Source organism: Littorina saxatilis, linkage group LG6 (genome assembly GCF_037325665.1).
Source record: "Littorina saxatilis isolate snail1 linkage group LG6, US_GU_Lsax_2.0, whole genome shotgun sequence".
NCBI lineage: Eukaryota > Metazoa > Mollusca > Gastropoda > Littorinimorpha > Littorinidae > Littorina > Littorina saxatilis.
In genome coordinates this window covers 50,833,218-50,853,453 of record NC_090250.1, presented here as the reverse complement: position 1 = coordinate 50,853,453, position 20,236 = coordinate 50,833,218, and the positions used below count along the sequence as shown (strand labels likewise).

At 45.4% G+C, this 20,236-nt stretch overlaps 1 protein-coding gene across 1 annotated transcript in view; it reads left to right on the top strand.

Moving 5' to 3' along the window:
• LOC138969477 (alpha-1,3-mannosyl-glycoprotein 4-beta-N-acetylglucosaminyltransferase A-like) overlaps positions 1–18,602 on the top strand; it is a 52,839-nt gene extending 34,237 nt beyond the window's left edge. Inside the window, exons 9-14 of the mRNA XM_070342268.1 lie at positions 3,426–3,540; positions 12,051–12,181; positions 13,797–13,904; positions 14,621–14,814; positions 15,969–16,242; positions 16,887–18,602. Of these exons, the coding sequence (XP_070198369.1) occupies positions 3,426–3,540; positions 12,051–12,181; positions 13,797–13,904; positions 14,621–14,814; positions 15,969–16,242; positions 16,887–16,922 (858 nt within the window). The 3' untranslated portion in view covers positions 16,923–18,602. The remainder of the gene's footprint in view (positions 1–3,425; positions 3,541–12,050; positions 12,182–13,796; positions 13,905–14,620; positions 14,815–15,968; positions 16,243–16,886) is intronic.
• The last annotated feature ends 1,634 nt before the right edge of the window (positions 18,603–20,236 follow it).

Sequence of the window (20,236 nt, the reverse complement as noted above, 5' to 3'; positions counted from 1 at the left end):
CAAATAACGACAAAAACAACTAGATTGGAGTAAAATGTATATGACGTACCACTGAGATTACCGTTTTCTAATGTGTTCAACTAACCTAATAACCTGGAGTGCCTTTAACAGGTAGAAAGCTCACATCATTGACTCAAGCTATCAAAGAGCAGAGTGAAAAAAAATAAACTTGAATAACATGTTCGAAAACATTGATCAGGGTACCGTGATCTGTTATTATAACTGCTATTGAAAATGTTTACTGCAGTGGCAGTATCACTACAGGAACAGCCCAGTACATCTTATTTAATGAACCTGTTTCAAACCCTCCATCAGTATATATACACCTCATTTTCTCAGACTTTCTCTTTTATCTCCATTTTGATACTTCCTCACTTTAAGACTATACTTTTTTTTACTCATTTTTGGCTCACGTAAGTGTAGCCTATGCGATCGTAACTTTGTCTGTCTGTGCGTGCGTGCGTATGTGCGTGCATGCGTGCGTGCGTGTGTATGTCTGTGGTAGAAACTCTAACATTTGAAGACGTCACATTACATTGACGTCACATTATGACGTATTTTTGTAAGAGGGTTAGACGTCACGCGAAGGAAGTACTGAAAGTCTCGGTCATTATTATTTTGAGCGGGCCGAGACTAGTTGGCAGTCGTGTCCCTGTAAGTAGGCTACATGCAGACAGACAGATCTAGATCTAGTGTCTCGCTTTCTTGCACAGTTTCACCTATGCTCTTTCTCTGTGTGTGTGTGTGTGTGTGTGTGTGTGTGTGTGTGTGTGTGTGTGTGTGTGTGTGTTACTGTTTGTCGATTTCTTACGTGAGCCTTGATGGCTTCGCCTCTTGTTGTTGTTTTTTTATAGATATGTTGAGGTCTTAAAAAAAATAAAGCGAAGTAATTGTTTTCCCTTGTTTTTGTTTTCCCTTGTTTTTGTTTGGGTTGCGTTTTTAGTTTTGATATTGTCATTTGCAGGCAATAAATCCTTGCACATGTGGAGCTATTTGCTGGGCACCATGGGGTGTTTTGTTCTAATTTGTTTTAAAATTTGGTTTCATTTTTATTTTATGCTTCTGTTAATTTTCTATCTGTGCTCATGGCACGTTTGCCTTTCATTTCTGAAATAAGTGTGGGGGGATTTTTTTCTTGAACTGGTATGATTACAAATTTAATGTAGTTTAGTTTTACCTCTCTCTTTCTCACTCTCTCTGTTTCTGTCTGTCAGTGTCTCGGTCTGTCTCTGACCTTCTATTGTGTGTCACATCTATACCCTCTCATTTCTACATTTGCTTTTATTTTTATTTTTATACATGTAGTATGATAGTACTTTTTAGACAACTACCAACTGTTTTCATTCACAGTGACAATAAAAAATAACAGAAAAGGCTAATCTAGTTCAGTATCTCAAGATTGTTTACATGTACATACACGCTGATGCACATATAATGCACAATGGACACACGCACTTTTTATGTGCTCATATGCACGCCACACATGTAATCATTCTTTATGATAATAAACATATAATTATATGCACATATAATGCACAAATGGACACACAGGCACTCACTTTTTATGTGCCCATATGCATGCAACACAGATTGAAAAAAGGGGTCATTTTCAGGTGGAATGCACTTTGTGAAGATGATATTAGCGTAATTGGAACTGAATCTTAACATGTTAGAGATGGCAATTGGCTTACACAAGTTTCATTCGTCCTGGAGCACCTCTAGCCAGAACAAATTGATGCCGTCGTGGAATTTTGGCGTGTTAACTCAATTCTTGGTGATTTTGATGGTTTTTGTGTTTTAGACTAAGTAAATCGTTCTCCGTGAGGAATGTTCTCTTAAATACAATTGACAGTACATGATTTAACTTTCTTTTATCTTTCTATCCATACCAGGAAAGGAATCAGTATTCGCGTTAACCGGTAATTACCAGTATTTTACCGGTTGAAATGAGAAAATACCGGACAATAATCGACTGCCTGTATAACCTACCGGTTGATTTTTAGAACTACCGTTTTTTTTCGCTGGTAAAACAACACAACAAGTACTCTGAGTTGGACTCTTACTGGTTCCAAAGACAAGCCTACCTTTTTTTCTGGATAGTGTTCATCATAAAAGTTGGTGTACCAGTTTGAACAAATATTAGCGCCTTCACTGGGAATCTATCAACACTATTTCATAATAAAATTAAGAATCAGTTTTGTCTTTCTCCTGAAAAGCTGTTTAGAACAAGTTACGCCAAAATTCCATGACGACGTCGAAATGGTACTGCCACAAAGAGGGAAATAGTATCATTGAGTCTTGTTTGGGCAGTTGTCTCTTTCTAATCATTGTAAAACCCATGTGATTGAAAAGATTTAATTCATGTTTGGCTGACTGAAATCAAAACTTTCTGCTGAGTGATTGTAAATGCATACCTAAATACATGTAGTTACAGTGGTACCACCTGCGATGTGTCGATCAGTCCCCTCTTATGATCATTTAAAGGTGAGTTGGAAAACTTGTCTAAAGGCCATTTAGGGTTGAAAACTCTACAGCGAATTACTGATATAACGAACTAAAATGTATCTCCCTTGAGATCCGTTGTACCCGGACTCCACTGTAGTTACAGTGGTACCACCTGTGATGTGTCGATCAGTCCCCTCTTATGAGAGGACAACTCCCTGGAAAGGACATGTCTATTATTTTGACCAAAATATATCTGTCAGGCCACCTACAGTGAACTGCGAAAGGACAATAGGCGGTTCTGGTGAGGTTATGCCCCCTCTTTCTTTTGGCTGGTAACTGGCGCCACCTCGTGGCAAGATCACACAAGAAAGGATAAAAACTTGCATTGGTCCCAAATAGCATATCGGTTTGGTAAGTCGTGCATTTTATACGGTAAACAGACAATAATAATAATAATAATAATAATAATACGAGAATTTATAACGCGCACATATCTCACCACAAGGCGACTCAAGGCGCACTCATACACATTCTTTCGCATTAACAATGGTCGGTTCTAGTGAGGTTATGCCCCTTCTTTCTTTCGGCTGGTAACTGGCGCCACCTCGCGGCAAGATCACAGGAGTTGTCTCGCGTTACATGTATCACCCCAGAAGCGCTCATTGTGGCTGGTCAGAAGGGTGTCCATTCAGTGCAGGTACCACTGTATCTTGGACACCATCTTGAATGAGATAAAAGAGGAAACATTCAAACTTTAAGGAGCTTCAAACAGAGGTTTTACTGAAATATAATGATATGGTTGAGCTATATATGTATAGTAGGTGGGGGGGGGGGGGGGGGGGCTTAATGTCCTCGCAGGAATCTTACCTATTAGGGACATGTTTGGGGTGATATGCTGGTGGCAGTATATATGTTCATCAGAATGTACGTTTGATATGATGATTTTCAAGGCATTAAGAAAGTTGTGTTAATGTTGGCAGTTGGAGGACGACGTGGTGTCCAAGCCGGGCTATCTGAGCGTCATGAAGTCCTTCGCTTACCAACAGAAATCCAACGACTGGCTGCTGCTGGAATTCTCCACACTTGGTTTTATTGGTGAGTGTGGTCCTGGTACAAACATGTCATGACTCAGGGGAGAGAGACAGACAGACAGACACACAGACACACAGACTAACATTGTTATTATTGGTCAGCATGGTCCTGCTACAAACATGTCATGACTCAGGGGAGAGAGACAGACAGACAGACACACAGACTAACATTGTTATTATTGGTCAGCATGGTCCTGCTACAAACATGTCATGACTCAGGGGAGAGAGACAGACAGACAGACACACAGACACACAGACTAACATTGTTATTATTGGTCAGCATGGTCCTGCTACAAACATGTCATGACTCAGGGGAGAGAGACAGACAGACAGACAGACAGATAGAATGAGTGTGTGTGTGTGTGTGTGTGTGTGTGTGTGTGTGTTTCATTAATTGTTTGGTTGCTTGTTTTAGTGGGGGCTGGGCCGCTATCTAACCCTAACCCTAACCCTAACCCTAACGACTGATTCGCGCAATAGCGGCCCGCGCAATAGCGGGCCGACCCCGTTTTAGTGTGTGTTTTAACACTATTGTGACTAGCATTGCCACGGCGTTAACGTCCTGCCTGCCCAAGCTTGCCACCAAGAAACTTCCCAAAAAACAGTAAATGTAAAGAAATCTGTCTAGCAAGCTTGATTAAATAACATATTCTTACTACAACTCACATAAATAGCATTAACTTCAGTTTGATGCGTTAGACATTGAAGCACTGACCCTGGTAACAGGGGGAGATAACTCCCAAAACAAAACAAACCCTTGACAACGGGTCCCGGGAGTTACCTCCCCCCACCGGCTGCCCGCGCATGCGCTGGACATACTGCCGGTATAGTCATTCCCTTCTTCAACACGCTAGCGAATAGACGTGTTTGCACTCTGGCTGTTTTCTTCAGCCGCTGGCCTGCCACGGTAGGCCGTTGACCCTTTGAAGTCTGAACGCTTCTTGCCTCTACTACGGTGAGATCTTTCTTGTTTATCTTGTTTTGCCTTGCCGCCATTTGCAAAGTGTATTTTGTTGGGGAACTTGACTCTAACTTGTCGGAGTTTCTTGTTCTTCTCAACTTGGCTTATAACGGTCAGGGCACTGTTAGCTGGTGCCGGCCGCCATTTGCATTTTGTAATTGTTGTTGAAATTTTGCACTTCGTCTTGCGAAGTTTTTCTGTTCGTCAACTTGGCGCTTTCAGGTAGGAGCACCGTTGTTTAGGTGCCTGCCTTCTTTTGCTTGATTATTTTTGGGTTGTGAAACTTTTTGCTCCGATTTCTGGGGTCTTTTGTTGTCTCAACCTACTGTAGGCAGAGCGCTGTGTTACAAGCGCATGCCGCCATTTGCATTTTTGTTTTGTCTGCCGGTTGCGGAACTTTTGACTCCGATTTCTGGAGTTTTTTGTTGCTTCAACCTAGTGTAGGCAGTGCCCGGTGTTACGGGTGCATGCCGCCTTTTGCATTTTAGAATTTTGTAATTATTTTTGCGAAATTTTCTCGTTGTGACTTGTCATTTCGATGGCGGACAAGGGTAAGAGCTCTGCCAAACAGGTACCGGTGGGTTCGCCGCTGGGCAGTTCTGGGTCTGCGTCTTCGTCTAAAAGTAAATCTAAGAAGTCGCGTTCGAAAGATAAAGATAAAGTTTCGCCGGCGAAACGACCTCTGGTCAGTGTGTTTGATCCGGTGAGCAAGGAGTCGTTGCGTGTTTCGATTGATCCTCCTGCTAGCATGCCTGTGTTGTCGCCGCAGGAGAAAGAGACTCAGGCGGTCTCGCGCGATGAATTGTTTGCTCTTTTTTCTACTTTCAAGGATCAAATGAGGGAGATGCTGGCTACTGACAGGGGTGTGTCTTACTCCACCATTCCAGCTTTGCCTCCAGGGGTTGGCAACGCTGCCTCTTTGTCGAGGATTCTTCCTTCTGCTACGATTACGTCGGCGGACGTTGCTGATCCTCAGCTTTCGGCTTCGGCCGATCAGGTACGTGTTAGTGGAAGTTCGGGGTGTTCGGCGCAAATGCGTGCTGCTCATCTCGACGGTTATTCCACCCTTGACGCTGGGGCCGGTACGTCCGGTCCCTCGTACTCGGGTTCAACTGCTTCGGCAAAGGGATTTCCGGCCACAGGATCTCTTCCGAGAGATCGTGGCACTTTCATTTCGTTACCATCGACTTCCGGTTCACAGCCTACGGGGGTTCCGGTCGTTGGTGGTAACGGCAATCCGTTTCCTGCCTTCACTTTCTCTGCGAACGCCAAGAAGAAGAAGAAGCCTTCACTTCCGCTCAGGCGGCTGTGGTCGGCGGGGGACAGGTTGGGTCGGCTTCCGGTCAAAGCACAGGTGTGTTTCCGGTCGCCTTTCCTTCCGGATTGCCAGCTACCAGTGGTAGCAGCTCGGCTATACCGGTTCCCCTTGGTGTGGTTACACAGGGTTCCGGTACGACGAGTTCATCAGTTCCGTTTAGGGACAATGATGGTTCCGGTCATGATCGGTCTTCATCGGACATCTTTGTTGATGATGGGGATGTTGACGAAGATTGTGGCGACTCTTCTGAGGCGGAACACAACTTTCGGGTTGAGAGGAGTTTCTCACGCGCGCTGAGTGCCGCCGCTGAGGTTACCTCTAGATATTTTGCGGAAGGGGTGTCAACTTCGTCTTCACGGCTAGCAGCACCTCCTTCCGCGTTTGGCGATTTCCGGGGGGACAGTGAGGCTGGTGTCCGCTTCCGGTTTCGGATGGCTAGGGTCCTGGGTGCCAATTCCGATAGCATCGTTCCTCTTTTAACTGCACATGGGGATGCGCCGGAGTCTGTTCAAAATTGGTTGGCATCGCCGAGTGATTGTTCTCGCATGCCGGCGGATTTGAACCGTAAACCTAGGCTGTACGGGAAGCCTGTTCATTTGATCGATTCTTTCGCGCTTCCGAGTTCCCCGCTTCAGGTCACTCCGGAGCTGGCGAACTTACGGAAGGATGGGTACAAGAAGGAGAGGCCTTCAGTCTGTACCGAAGCCGGCGTGATCGCGATTGAGGAAGCTGGGAGAGTTTCTCTCGAATTGTCTTCCGTGTCTGACACTCTTATTAGAGCGTTGTCCAGATCCATCTCTGTGTCGCTGGAGCCCTTTAAGTTCCGGGACGACGCGGTGGAAGAAGATGTTGTAACTTTGTTAGCAGCTCTTGCTAAGATCGTAGCTGAGCAGACCGCAACTTCGGCCAAGTTGTACACGCAGGCCGTGATGTGGCGTCGCGAAGCTCTGTTGAAGGACTCGAGACTGTCGGATAAAGCCACTGTTGAGGCTTTGAAAGTTTCTCCTTTCGCGAGTCAGAGCCTACTGGGTCCTGAGTCTCTTGAGGCTCTCAGGCGAGAGTCTCAAGATGCGAAGGACTTGCATTTTGTTAAGCTGTCTGAGCTTGCCCTTAAGCAGGGTCAGAAAAAAGGTGGTTCGGCGCCGCCTTCATCTTCTCGCGGCTCTGGACAGAAGACGAGGTCGCACAGGGGCGGCAGCCGTTCTCGCCCCTACAATAAGAGACCTTCCTTCGGGAAGAAGGGGTCAGGTGGCAAGCCTAACCCCCAATGAAGGCTCCCCGATCCAGCCACTCCCCTAGCCCCTACCCCTTTGGTAGCGGGCGGCCTCTCAAGGGCCGTTCCAGCTTGGTTGGCTCTTACGAGCAACTCTTGGGTTACGGGAGTGGTTCGATCGGGGTTCCGGTTGCTCTGGTTGGAGGACAAGGCCCCTCTAACCAGGACAACACCCAGGTTCAAGTTCCCCGCCGATCCAGAGGCTTGTGCCGTTATTCAGGCGGAAGTTCTACTGCTCTTGCGGAAGCAAGCGGTAGAAGAGGTCATCGATCGTCGGTCCCCTGGCTTTTACGGGAGACTGTTTGTCGTCCCGAAAGCATCAGGGGGTTGGCGACCGGTGTTGGATCTGTCTCCCTTGAACGGCTTTCTCCGGAAAGTTCCGTTCAAGATGGAGACTCCAGCGTCTGTCAGGGAGGCCCTTCGTCCGTCGGACTGGGTCACTTCCATCGATCTGACAGACGCGTACTTCCACATTCTGATGCACAGGTCAGATCGAAAGTGGCTGCGGTTCCTGTGGGGCGACAGGGTGTTCCAGTTCAGGGCGCTGCCGTTCGGGCTTTCTTTAGCACCCTGGATTTTCACCATGATAGTGCGCCAGCTTTGCGCGTTAGTGCGCCAGAAAGGGATTCGTCTCAGAGTTTATCTGGACGACTGGTTGATTCTGAGTCAACAAGAGTCCCTGTGCGGGCAGCACACCCAGATAGTCTTGCAGACTGCGAGAGACTTAGGTTTCTTCGTGAACCAAGGGAAGTCCGACTTGGTTCCCTCTCAGGAGTTCACTTATCTGGGCATGGTGTTCGACACCCTAGCTTGGACTGTGCGTCCCGCCCAGCGGAGGATAGACAAGCTGCAGGATCTGGTCAGGTCTCTGTCAAGCCTCCGCCACGCGCCTGTCAGGGTGTTGGCGTCACTCCAGGGCCAGATGGAGTCGATGTCTACCCTGATTCCTCTGGGCAGAGTTCACAAACGCCCGTTTCAGGCGTTTCTGAACTCTGCCTGGGATCCAGCCTCGCAAGGTTGGAATCTGTCTCTTCCCCTTCAGGGATGGTTCCTGGAGTCAACAAGGCAGTGGTTGGATTCGGCCTGGCTGGCTCAGGGCGTTCCGATTTCCTTGCCCCCCCCCGGAGTTGCATCTTTTTACCGATGCGTCCCTTCAGGGTTGGGGAGCTCATCTGGAGGGGAACACAGCTTCCGGTCTTTGGGACCAGGATCAGAAATCGTTGCATATCAACATTCTGGAGTTGGAAGCAGTGCGCCTCGGGCTTCGGGAGTTTGTCGCCTCGTTGCGGGGCAAGCATGTGTTGATCCACACGGACAACACAACTGTGGCCGCGTACCTGAACAAGCAGGGGGGTACGCGCTCGCTGGTTCTGTCCAACAGGGCTTGCGAGATTCTCGCTTGGGCGTTCCTTCAGGGAATTGTGATTTCAGCGAAGTACCTTCCGGGGTGCCTGAACATCTTGGCAGATTCACTCAGTCGCACTTCGCAGATTCTGCACTCGGAGTGGACTATCGCACACCAAGCACTGCGGCGTCTGTGGACGCAGGTGGACAAACCCCTCGTGGATCTGTTTGCCACCCGGTTCTCTCGGCGTCTCCCAGTCTTCGTGTCTCCAGTGCCCGACCCGGAGGCTTGGGAGGTCAACGCCATGGAAATAGACTGGAAGGATCTGGTAGCTTATGCCTTCCCTCCCATTCCGTTGCTGAGCAAGGTTCTGAGAAAGGCGGACTTGGAGAAGCCAAGGCTGGTTCTCATAGCGCCGTTGTGGCCGAGCCAGGCGTGGTTTCCGGACCTTCTTCGTCTAGCCGACGGTCCACCCATTCCTCTCGATCTTCGAGAAGGGGAGCTTCTGCAACCGAGGTCGGGGATCCCTCACAGGGACCCTCATCTCCTGGCTCTACACGCTTGGGTTCTGTCAGGAGAGCGTTGAAGCGCGCTGGGGCGTCAGACCTCACTCTGACATTGGTGCAGAAGGCGCATAGAAGATCTACTTCTGCTGTTTATTCGTCCCATTGGGCTGCTTGGGCCCAGTGGTGTCGGCTTAACGGCGTTAACCTGTTGTCTCCACGTACTATGCAGGTTGCAAATCATTTGGCTTGGCTGTCCTCCCAAGGTCGGACGGCGTCTACCCTCAGGGTACGTCGTTCTGCCATTTCCACTACCCTCAAGCAGTTGGGACGCTCTATTGCCCTGGACGGGGTGATCGCAAGTGTCATTAAAGGTTCCGCTCTTAGCTCTGCTTCACGCAGAACGTCTGTCCCAGCCTGGGATCTCTTACTGGTACTGGAATTTTTGCGCTCCTCGGTTTTCGAACCTTTGAAAGAGGCTAGTCTGTCTAACCTTACTAAGAAGACTCTCCTACTTATTTTGCTTGCGTCAGCGCGTCGGGGAAGCGAGGTTCACGCTCTTTCTGGACTTAATCAGGATATTTCCTTCGAAAAAGATGGCTCGGTTATCTTGCGTTTTTCGCCTGTGTTTTTAGCAAAGAATCAAAAACCTAACCAGCCGTCTCCTGTTGTGAACATACAGTCGCTGCGTTCTATTTTACCGCGCGGTGACCCTGACCTCTTGAACTGCCCGGTCCGGGCTCTGCGGGCTTACCTGTCTCGCACGGCTCCGTTAAGAGCTTCATCTCAGAAATTGCTTTTCATCTCGTTAAACGTAGCCAGGGATAAGGATATCGTTAAGACGACTTTGGCGAGATGGTCTGCCGGGCTTATAAGGCAAGCATATGAGTGGTGGCAGACACATGGGGGGGGACGCTCCGTTCTCCCATTACGGTCGCCTCGTACGCATGAGGCGAGAGCCTGGGCCGCCTCTCTAGCGGTCTTGCGCTCAGGCAGGATGACTGAAGTGCTCAGAGCAGCATACTGGAAGTCTGAAGACGTTTTCATAAACTTTTATCTACGTGATATTGCCAGCACTAGCCAAGATGGCTCGAGCTGTTTGCCTGCCATGGTGGCAGCTGGCCAGGTTCTACCGAAGGTTTAGGTGAGTTTCCCGCCTCCTTGTGTAGCAATCTGCTATTTATGTGAGTTGTAGTAAGAATATGTTATTTAATCGAAAATTTCTTATCAAATTTTCATTTAATTAATATACTTACCAACTCACATAGTTAATGCCCTCCCTACCTACCCCGCTTTGTGTGGTTTAAGGTGGTGTTTCAGTGGGAATGACTATACCGGCAGTATGTCCAGCGCATGCGCGGGCAGCCGGTGGGGGGAGGTAACTCCCGGGACCCGTTGTCAAGGGTTTGTTTTGTTTTGGGAGTTATCTCCCCCTGTTACCAGGGTCAGTGCTTCAATGTCTAACGCATCAAACTGAAGTTAATGCTATTTATGTGAGTTGGTAAGTATATTAATTAAATGAAAATTTGATAAGAAATTTTCGAATTAAGTCCAATCACCACCAAATTTTGTGTACTAATTCAAAAATGGATGCCCAGTTCAGTCGTGCTATTTATAAGTTTGTCACGCGTTTTGTTTTAGCAAAGGGGGGGTGAAAGGGGGATAATTTGTGTTTTTTAACGTTTTTGGCTCACGTAAGTGTAGCCTATGCGATGCTAACTTTTGTCTGTCTGTGCGTGCGTATGTATGTGTGTATGTCTGTGGTAGAAACTTTAACATTTGAAGACGTCATATTACATTGACGTCACATTATGACGTACGAGGGTTAGACGTCACGCGATGGAATTACTGAAAGTCTCGGTGATTGTTATTTTGAGCGGGCCGAGACTATTTGGCAGTCGTGTCCACGGATGTAAGTAGGCTACATGCAGACATAGATCTAGTGTCTCGCTTTCTTGCACAGTTTCACCTATGCTCTTTCTGTGTGTGTGTGTGTGTGTGTGTGTGTGTGTGTGTGTGTGTGTGTGTGTGTGTGTGTGTGTGTGTGTGTGTGTGTGTGTGTGTACTGTGTGTGTGTATGTGTGACGGAGTGATTGAGTTTGTGTTACTGTTTGTCGATTTCTTACGTGAGCCTTGAAGGCTTCGCCTCTTGTTTAAAAGTTATTTTTTAACAGAAAGTATTATAAATAATTTTATAACCAAACAAGGTGTAAAACCTATGAATTAGCTGAAATATTGTTAAAATTCTACACAGAAATAAGGAGACAGTACAAAGAAAAAAACAAGCAAATCCCGCATTCACTCACAGCATCCTGACTCAAATGAAACAAAACTGTGACACTCACCAAATGATGTCTAGGTAATCCATATTGAATATAAGTCACATTTTCACAACAAAGTCCCAACTGTACACCTATGAACATTTCCAAAAGGATTAGGCTCCAGCCATCCATTGTTATCAGTGCTGCCACGCCCCCCTTGCAACTACACATTCGAAGATTCATGCAGTACCACCCTAACACGTGTAGTTTGCCGACTCATACTAGCAGCAACAACGGGACTGTTTCTTCCTCAATATCACTGCTATTATCGCTTTCTTGAGGCGAAAACAACACGTCGGAATCATGATCTACAGGGTCCTCAAGATCCAACATCCGGAGAATCTCCTCCCGTGACAAGGCTCGCCTTCGATTCATTTTTTTTTCTCGAAAAAACCGCCCAAACCAGGCTAATTTTACATATGGCGGAAGGGCACACCAAGTGTGTCAAGGGAAACAACTCAATTTACTGCAAGCTTCAAAAACCGGGAAGCAATCACGAGTCGTGTACCTTGTATGTCTAATACTAAAATAGTCACTTCCCGTCCGTGGGCGTTGCAGCGCTATTACTAATATAGTCACGTCGCGAAAGTGTTAAACAAATGTGTAAGATATGACGGCTTCTACACTTTCTGTGAATGATCCTTCTTTGTCTCTTTCTTTCTTTCTTTATTTGGTGTTTTACGTCGTTTTCAACCACGAAGGTTATATCGCGACGGGTCCTTCTTTGTTAAAAACAAATGTTTTTATAGGTTCATTGGTCAAACGGTATATGTTGCCGTTGTTTTGTGTGCAGGCAAGATGTTCAAATCGGCTGACCTTCCCTTTGTGGTGGAGTTTTTCCTCATGTTTTACGCTGACAAGCCCATTGACTGGTTGTTGGACCACTTACTGTGGGTAAAGGTCTGCAACCCTGAAAAAGACTTTGTGAGTAATGATCGAGTTGCTTCCCTTGTGTTGCTCTCTTGAACACATTTTTGGCTTGGAAAATGTGTCTGTTTGTCTGTGTGTTTGCATGTCTGGCTGGCTGGCTGACTGTCTGTCTGTCTTGTCTATCTATCTGTATGTCTGTCTGCATCTCTGTATGAACCTCATATGTGTCCTGTCTTGCGTGTGTAGTCTGAGTTTTTTTCATTGCTGTGAAAAGAGGGAATACAAAAAAGTAAAATGGGAAAAGAAGGGGGCTTGATCTTCAAGATTGCAACATTTGTGTCTTGTAAGGTTTAGTGTGGATATATTTATTTATTACTATGTTAAAATAAAACATCCAATTCCAAAGAGACCCTCCAACTCACCATCAACAACCAGGCAATACCACAGGAAGACACCCCTACCTACCTAGGTATCAAGCTAGACAAGAAGCTCACCTGGAACCCACACATCAAAGAGGCGGAGAAGAGGGCTACGAGAAGACTCTCCATCATGAAGAAACTGGCTGGCACAAAGTGGGGAACCAGCAGCAACATCCTCAGACAGGTGTATGGACTCACATCTACACTACGGGTCCTCAGATGGTGCCATCAAAAACGGAGGAAGCGGGATCCTGATACGCTACCCAGACGGACACACCCTTTCAAGATCCCTGCCTGCCGGAGAGCTGTCATCCAACTACCGGGCAGAACTCACCGCTCTCAGAGAAGCAGTTAGCCTGGTCAGCGAACACCCACCCTCTCACGCCGTCTTCCTGACTGACTGCAGATCCGCCGTCCAAAGCCTGCAGTCGCCCAAAGAGCAGCTGGAACGAGACACCCAGCGTCTTCTTTGTACTCTCTCCCAGAGCACAAACGTCGCTGTCCAGTGGATCCCTGCTCACTGTGGCCTCTCAGGGAACGAGGAAGCGGACAGACTGGCCAAGACTGGCAGCCATCTGGAGCAGACAAGACCAACAGTCTCTTACAGTGAAGCCAAAACCCTGGTGAAAAGACACTACCAAACCACCTGGAATGCCCAACACAGCCTGCCATCAGATGATCAGATGCCCAACCTACAGCGCCATCAGCAGACCTGTCCTCTTCCGCCTACGGACTGGACACTGTCGACTGTGTGCCCACATGCACCGCCTTGGTCTGTCGCACACACCGAACTGCCCGTGCGAAACAGGCCCACAGACCCCGGAGCACATCCTGCAGACCTGCCCGCTCCACCAGGAAGCCAGAACAGATCGCTGGCCCCAAGGTGCCACACTGCAGGAGCAACTCTGGGGCACCAAAGACTCCCTGATCCTGACCACTAGCTTTATTCAAGCTACAAAACTTGAAGTCTGACCTGAGGCCAAAAATCCTGGAACGCCGAAGAAGAAAAAAATAAAACATATAATGATATACATCCACGCACGCCATTTTATTTTTCAAAAGCAAAGGTGGGGTTCAAATTTATATTGTTTTAGTGCTTTATGTGTGTGTGTTTTTGTTTGTTTTGTTTTTTAATGCATATTATTTTATTTATTTTTATCCTGATGATAATTTGCTTTCCTGAAGAAACTGAAGATATTGCAATTTGATATTGGATGTGTAAGTAATGTGATGTACGTTTCTGTTTACAGAAGCATTGCAATCGAATGAAACAAGAAGTTCGGAGAAGGTTCAAACCATCGCTCTTCCAACATATAGGTGTCAAGTCTTCCCTCAAAGGAAAGGTGCAGAAGTTGAAGGCAAGTGTGATGATTTTTGCCGTATGTTTCTTTCATTTTTCATTTTCATTACTTTATTGTCCCATCGCTGGGAAATTCGGGTCGCTTCCTCCCAGTGGAAAGCTAGCAGCAACGGAGTCGCGCTACCCAGGTGTCTGCGTGTTTAGGTGTATTCAGCCACCTGCACTTATGGCAGAATGACCAAGGTCTTTTACGTGCCATTGTGATGACAGGGGGGTGGGACATGGCTTCCGTCTCTGGGTCTGCACATAAAGTTTACCTGTGTCCGTCCCGGCCCGAATTCGAACCTGCGACCTTCCGATCACAAGTCCAGTGCTCTACCAACTGAGCTACCGGGCTCTGTGGATTGGATGTTGCTAGCACAGTGGTACCTGTAATGTGACGCCCCTCCGATGAGAGGACACTTCTAAATAAGGAACACTTTTTCTTGTCCCTAAAGCTCGCTACTAACTACAGCCGAACCAAGCCGAACTAGTTCGGTGAACGTTCGGCGACGTCATCAAATCAGGGGATTCCCCTATTTTTGGATTGCACCTGTAACGTTCGCGGTTCGCCGATACATTCCTGAGAACCGTGGGAGTGGTTGCTGGGGGCAGGTGGTTGCTTTCAAGAGGTGATTGCAAGGGCAGGTTTGACTGTATTTCATCTTCAATTTGCAGGATCGAGATTTCGGCAAGCAAGGGCAAGTTTGACTGTATTTCATTTTTGATTTGCAGGATCGTGATTTTGGAAAACACGGGCTTGCTCGAGCACACATGAACCCAGCGGCACAGCTGGCCACGTCGCTCAAGACGTACCAGAAGTACACGCTGCTCAAAGCCTACACTGGCGAGACCTTTTTCTGGGCTGTCGCACCCAATGCCGGGGACATCATAGACTTTAAGTTCAATCCTGCCATTTATATTGAGAAGTAAGTGTATTGAGAAGTCAGGGGTTTGGGCAGTTGAGAATTTAAATGTTATGAAATGCACCATAGTTTTTAAAAAATGTTTATTATCTCACAATAGTGTGAGATGATAAAAAAAAGTTAAAAAATACGTTGCTGCATTTCATTGTTGTGAGAAAACTTAAAGACATACAAATTGCAGACATATGCCATCATGACATTGACACTTTCATTCAGTGTTTTAGTACCGTATTTGACGGACTACAAGCCGCGACTTTTTTTCAAAAAAAATCGCATTGCGGCTTATAAAAAGATGCGGCTAAAACGTTACCTAAACTTGAATAGCATTCACCTAATGGAAGTCGCCGCGGATTTTCATTTCGCTCGATTAGCGATTACCGGTAATCATCCCAAAAAAGCTTATTCCGGGCAGGACTACATGTGTGTGTTGGTTACAAATTGTGTGTGTGATATTTTCCTTCAAACTTTTTCACTTCTTTGTTTCACTTGTTTATTCTCGGAGCCGATTTCGCCAAATACCGTACTTTCGTTTGCCTGGTTGTTTTGATTGATCGACACGATCTGATATTTTTTTCGATGGCGGCTACTCGTCCCAATTTTTTTTTTTAAAGTCGGGGGTGCGGCTTATAAAACGGTGCGTCTTGTAATCCGTCAAATACAGTAGTTTGAATGTAGATCTTTAGATGATCACATATGTGAACTGCAGGTTTGTGGACTGCTTAAAATGTGTACCTTGTGCATAGATTGCGAACAGGGAAAATCATTTTGGAAGATTAGCACCTTACATATACATATATTTGTTTTTTTAACCCTTAGGCTGGTTGTCGTGACATATGTCGCGCTACTTTACGTATACTGTCACCTGGTTGTCACGACATATGTCACGCTACTGGCTCAGTCTGTTTGGTCGGTTCCGATTACCTCCCATGGATGCGAAAACCTACATGACCGTTTTTCTTTATTTTTTTCTGTTAATTCACCAGTGGCTATGTAACATGTGTTACAGAATTGTACCAGTGTAAGGGTTAATATATATAAAACGTTCCATTAACTAACCTTTCTTGTTTTTTGATTTTTTGTTTTGAAATGTTAGCAGACTTATCTGTTTCAGGTTTCTCAAACGGAACTAACAAACAGCTTTGCTGAATTTGTTTCAGATTTTTATTCCGAAGCGGCAACCCGGATCATCCAGACGACATTTTCCACGACACGACAATCCAAGTTCACCCGGAGACCATGCCCACAGCCCCAGTGATGAACCTCCCGGCCCTCACGGGAAGCATTGACGCTCCCGCCCCAGGATTCTTTTTGGTGGGTCAGTTCAACGCAGAGGGTCTGGCTGAGGGGGACATTCCTGCTGCCTTGGGCAAGATCAACGTTGTGCGGATACATGTCACTACCAAGAGCCATAACTGGGTCATTATAAGCGAGGTGAGTTTGAAAGGTTTGAGATTTTGTCAGGGAGACAGGTTTGGGTTTGATTTGATCCAGCCTAACCCTATGGTAGCAGAAGTCTAGTGATTAGTGTTTGCTGAATTCGTGGTGTGACAGGCGAAAGGGGTGAGTGGTTATGACGTCAACCTTCGGTGTGGACGGTTCAGGGTTCAAATCACTGTTGTGCCTGGTGGATTAAGGGTGGAGATTGTTCCAATCTCCTAGGTCAACTTATTTGCAGACCTGCTAGTGCCTTATCCAACTTAGTGTGTACACGCAAGCACAAGACCAAGTATGCACGGAAAAGATCCTGTAATCTGTGTCAGAGTTTGGTGGGTTGTAGAAACACAAAAATACTTAGCATGCATCACCCGAAATGGAGTATGGCTGCAAAAATGGCGGGGAAAAAAAGAGTCATACACATAGAGACCTCCTCATGCAAAAACACAAGTGTGTGTGTGAGTTGCAGGCTATTGAAACCCTGGATACACACGCTTTATAAATATTATGCATTATTATATATATTATTATTATTATGAATGCAGAATACGAAGAATGTGGATTGGGTTTGAAATGAGACAGAGATTGTAAGGTACATGGAACAGCCCGGGTGTTAATCATGCCACTTCAATGTTCCACAGATTTTAATTCAGAGGAAAGAAGACGCAGAAGCGTAGCAGAGAGCAGACTACAGCAAGCTCACACTATGACTGCTCACCGCTCCAGTCCAAGTTGCAACTGCTGAGTTCGCTTCCATGGCAACCTTACGACTGTGGGTATCATATCAGCGCCCAGTGGCCACAGTATTCCGAAGAGTCGTCGGTCACTGTACCACCATCAAGAGTTCATAACTCCTGGGTACACTGTGAAGATGTGCTTCTATGGCATTTGCATGAAGACAACTCTAGCAGCAGCTTCATAAAGTGTTAAAGACACACTGTGTACAAGGTCATCATGAAACTTGAAGGTAGAGGTCATCATTTTAGGTAGAGGTCATTATTGAAGATTAAGGTCATCACTGAGGGTTCATTGAACATGTGTTTTGGCCAAGGCCATCAGATGTACTGGTGCACAGCATACTTCCCTGCAGAAAATGGCAACTGTGTTTGTTGCAGTGGCAGAGGTTCTTGAGATAGAGTCTGATGTTTATTCATGTTGATGCACCATCAGCTTCACTAGACATGCTGTGAAACAATGTGGCTGGTATTTACTTACAGTATTTTGTAAACTGCTCTTGTCAGGTTCATGAATTTGCCATGTCAACATATTTATTATTTACTGCCATTCTGTGCCAGCCTTGTTTTTGAGCTGAGGCAGCATAAGTGGCAAAGAGTACGCGTTTTCAGGGAGTGGATGGGTTTGTACAGTTTTAGGTTGGAAACGCTTTTCTCGTTTGTGAACGAAGGAGTGGGAGGGGTTAACGCTCATTAATATGTTCAAAATAAAGTTTTCACACGTCACCCAAAGTTGGCAATAATCCTGAATGTCTCGCTGGAAAGAGTATACTGCTCATATCATTCTGCCAAGTCCAGCACTGTTTTGGCAAGTACCATATCACTGAACATAAATCATTGAAGTGAATGCATTTTGAAGTGTTTTGAGGGGTAACCCATTGTGTTATTTCAGGGTAATAACTAAATAAACTGTAAGCAATAACTAGTCAGAGAGTCGGTGGCAGTTTTATGTGAAATCACACTGTTAGAATACTCTCATTTGTAACGTTTATTTGGGTACATGCATTAAAGATAATGTCTCACCAGTTTAGACTATCCTAAAAAAAATATAATCACCATAGACCCCACCCAGGTTTGTATGGTGCCATCGCTGAGGATTTATTTCAATCTATGAAATTAATTCAGCTAAAACTTCCCTTTTTTCTTTCTTTTTTTTTTCTCGTTTTTTTGGGGGGGACCTCGGTTGCATGCGGACTGCTTCAAACCCTCAAAACTTCCCGCTTTGCACACAGGCAACGCAACTGGCATGCTGTTGATTTTCGGCATATGTCCCAAAGGATGCTCTGATTTAATGTAGCTTGAACAGATCTGTGGTGGTTTATGTGAATGTTTATACAGGAAGGACGCCATCTTTAAATTCTGTTTGATGTTGTTTTAAAGTCGTTGATCACAATCTAGTCAAAGGAATGGCTGGTCCATTTTGATTAATGCTGTTTCATATTTTGCTTTTTTTGTTGTTGAAATAATTATTCATTTTGTTTAATAGTATGGTTATTTAGCAATAATGCAACATTGGATAGATTCAATATCTTGAACGCCAAAGATATATTTTAATGATGGGCTAAATAAAAACAGTAATCCTCATTAAAAAAAAAAGAAGGAAAACCACATGGAAGCGCAAAACTTTTTTGATACAGAGATGCCCCTCCTTTAAGACTGCCAAGAATCTGGGAGACTTAGCTCTAAAATCCCTTAGCTCTAAAATCCCTTAGCTCTAAAATCCCTCAGCTCTAAAATCCCTTAGCTCTAAAATCCCTTTGCTCTAAAAATCCCTTAGCTCTAAAATCCCTTAGCTCTAAAATCCCTTAGCTCTAAAATCCCTTAGCTCTAAAATCCCTTAGCTCTAAAATCCCTTAGCTCTAAAATCCCTCAGCTCTAAAATCCCTTAGCTCTAAAATCCCTTTGCTCTAAAATCCCTTTGCTCTAAAATCCCTTCGCTCTAAAATCCCTTACAATGGAGGTTGAGTTACAGACATCATCAACATAAATCCTGAGAAACCAAGTAACTGTCTCCACAGCGACCAGTAAGTTTGTGTGTTCGTCTTTATACCGGTACTTCGGCTTTAGATCAGCACACAAGTTCAGTTTGTTCAGAGATAAATGCAGCTTTGATTTTGTGCAAAAACTATTTTTCTCCCGCATTTAGCCTTCATTTGAGTGAACTGTTTATTACAAATACCTCCACAGCTCCATGGATATTTCAGCTTATCTGTATAGATTAAGAATTGACTATCACACCTGAAAAGTGGGAAAGCTTGCCATTGTGATACGCAGTTGTATTGTTTGTGGTTGTTTGATGGCATGCTTGTGTTTGTGTTTTCTGAGTCCTGAGACTTTGCTGTGAGCTTGGGATAATGGTGCACATTAGTGTGTTGGGACAACAGGTAGAACCTACGCAATGTTGACCGTGGGAAGAAAACAGCAACACCATAAAACACAGGGGTCGAACCCACGCCATGTTCATAGCAACAAATCAGTTTTAAGCGAGACATCCGGGATGTTGCCCGCTGCAGAGCTATGCTCTCACCCTGTAATTCAAATTCATTGTGCATCTGAGGGTGAGATGTGTTTGCAGACCGAAAGTGGTGAGAAAAGAATTAGTTTATGTTGTTGTCAATGGGTAAAGAAAATTGCTGATGTTTAAAGTGATGAGATAATAGTTAATGTTATAGTTGTCAAAGTGTCACAGAAAATTGTTGAATTTCAGTTTTGATATGCTGTGCAAGTTTACACTTTTTAGGACTTTTTCTGTTGACTTGTTAAAAACTTGTTGTGGTGCCTTTAAAGAAATGTACCACAAATCAAAATATCTTCCAAGAAGATATTGTTTTTTGACAATATTCACAGTCGGCCACAATGTTCACGATTCATGCTTGTGATAGTTTGTCTGTTTGATCACACATTGTATTATTACAGTTATGTATTGCGTGTAAGGGTAAGTGCAAATGCACTAAATGCTTTTGAGTTTTTCAGTGAGGTTAGAGCAGTAAAAGCATTTCTGTGGCTTAATACCATCAATGTGCATTTGAAAGAGTACATGGAATTGAATGAGTAACTTGACTGGTTTGTAAGCTCGATTGTTTGGTGTTTGGTTGTTCATTTTGATATGTTCCATCAAGAAACACACATATCGTGTAGTTAACCCAACGCCCGCTAGATAATCCATGTGTAGATCCTGTAACAGCTGCATGAATCCTCTCCAGAATCCCTTTCTCCCTTTCTTACCGACAGACTGCATGGCTTGAGCTGATGAGAGT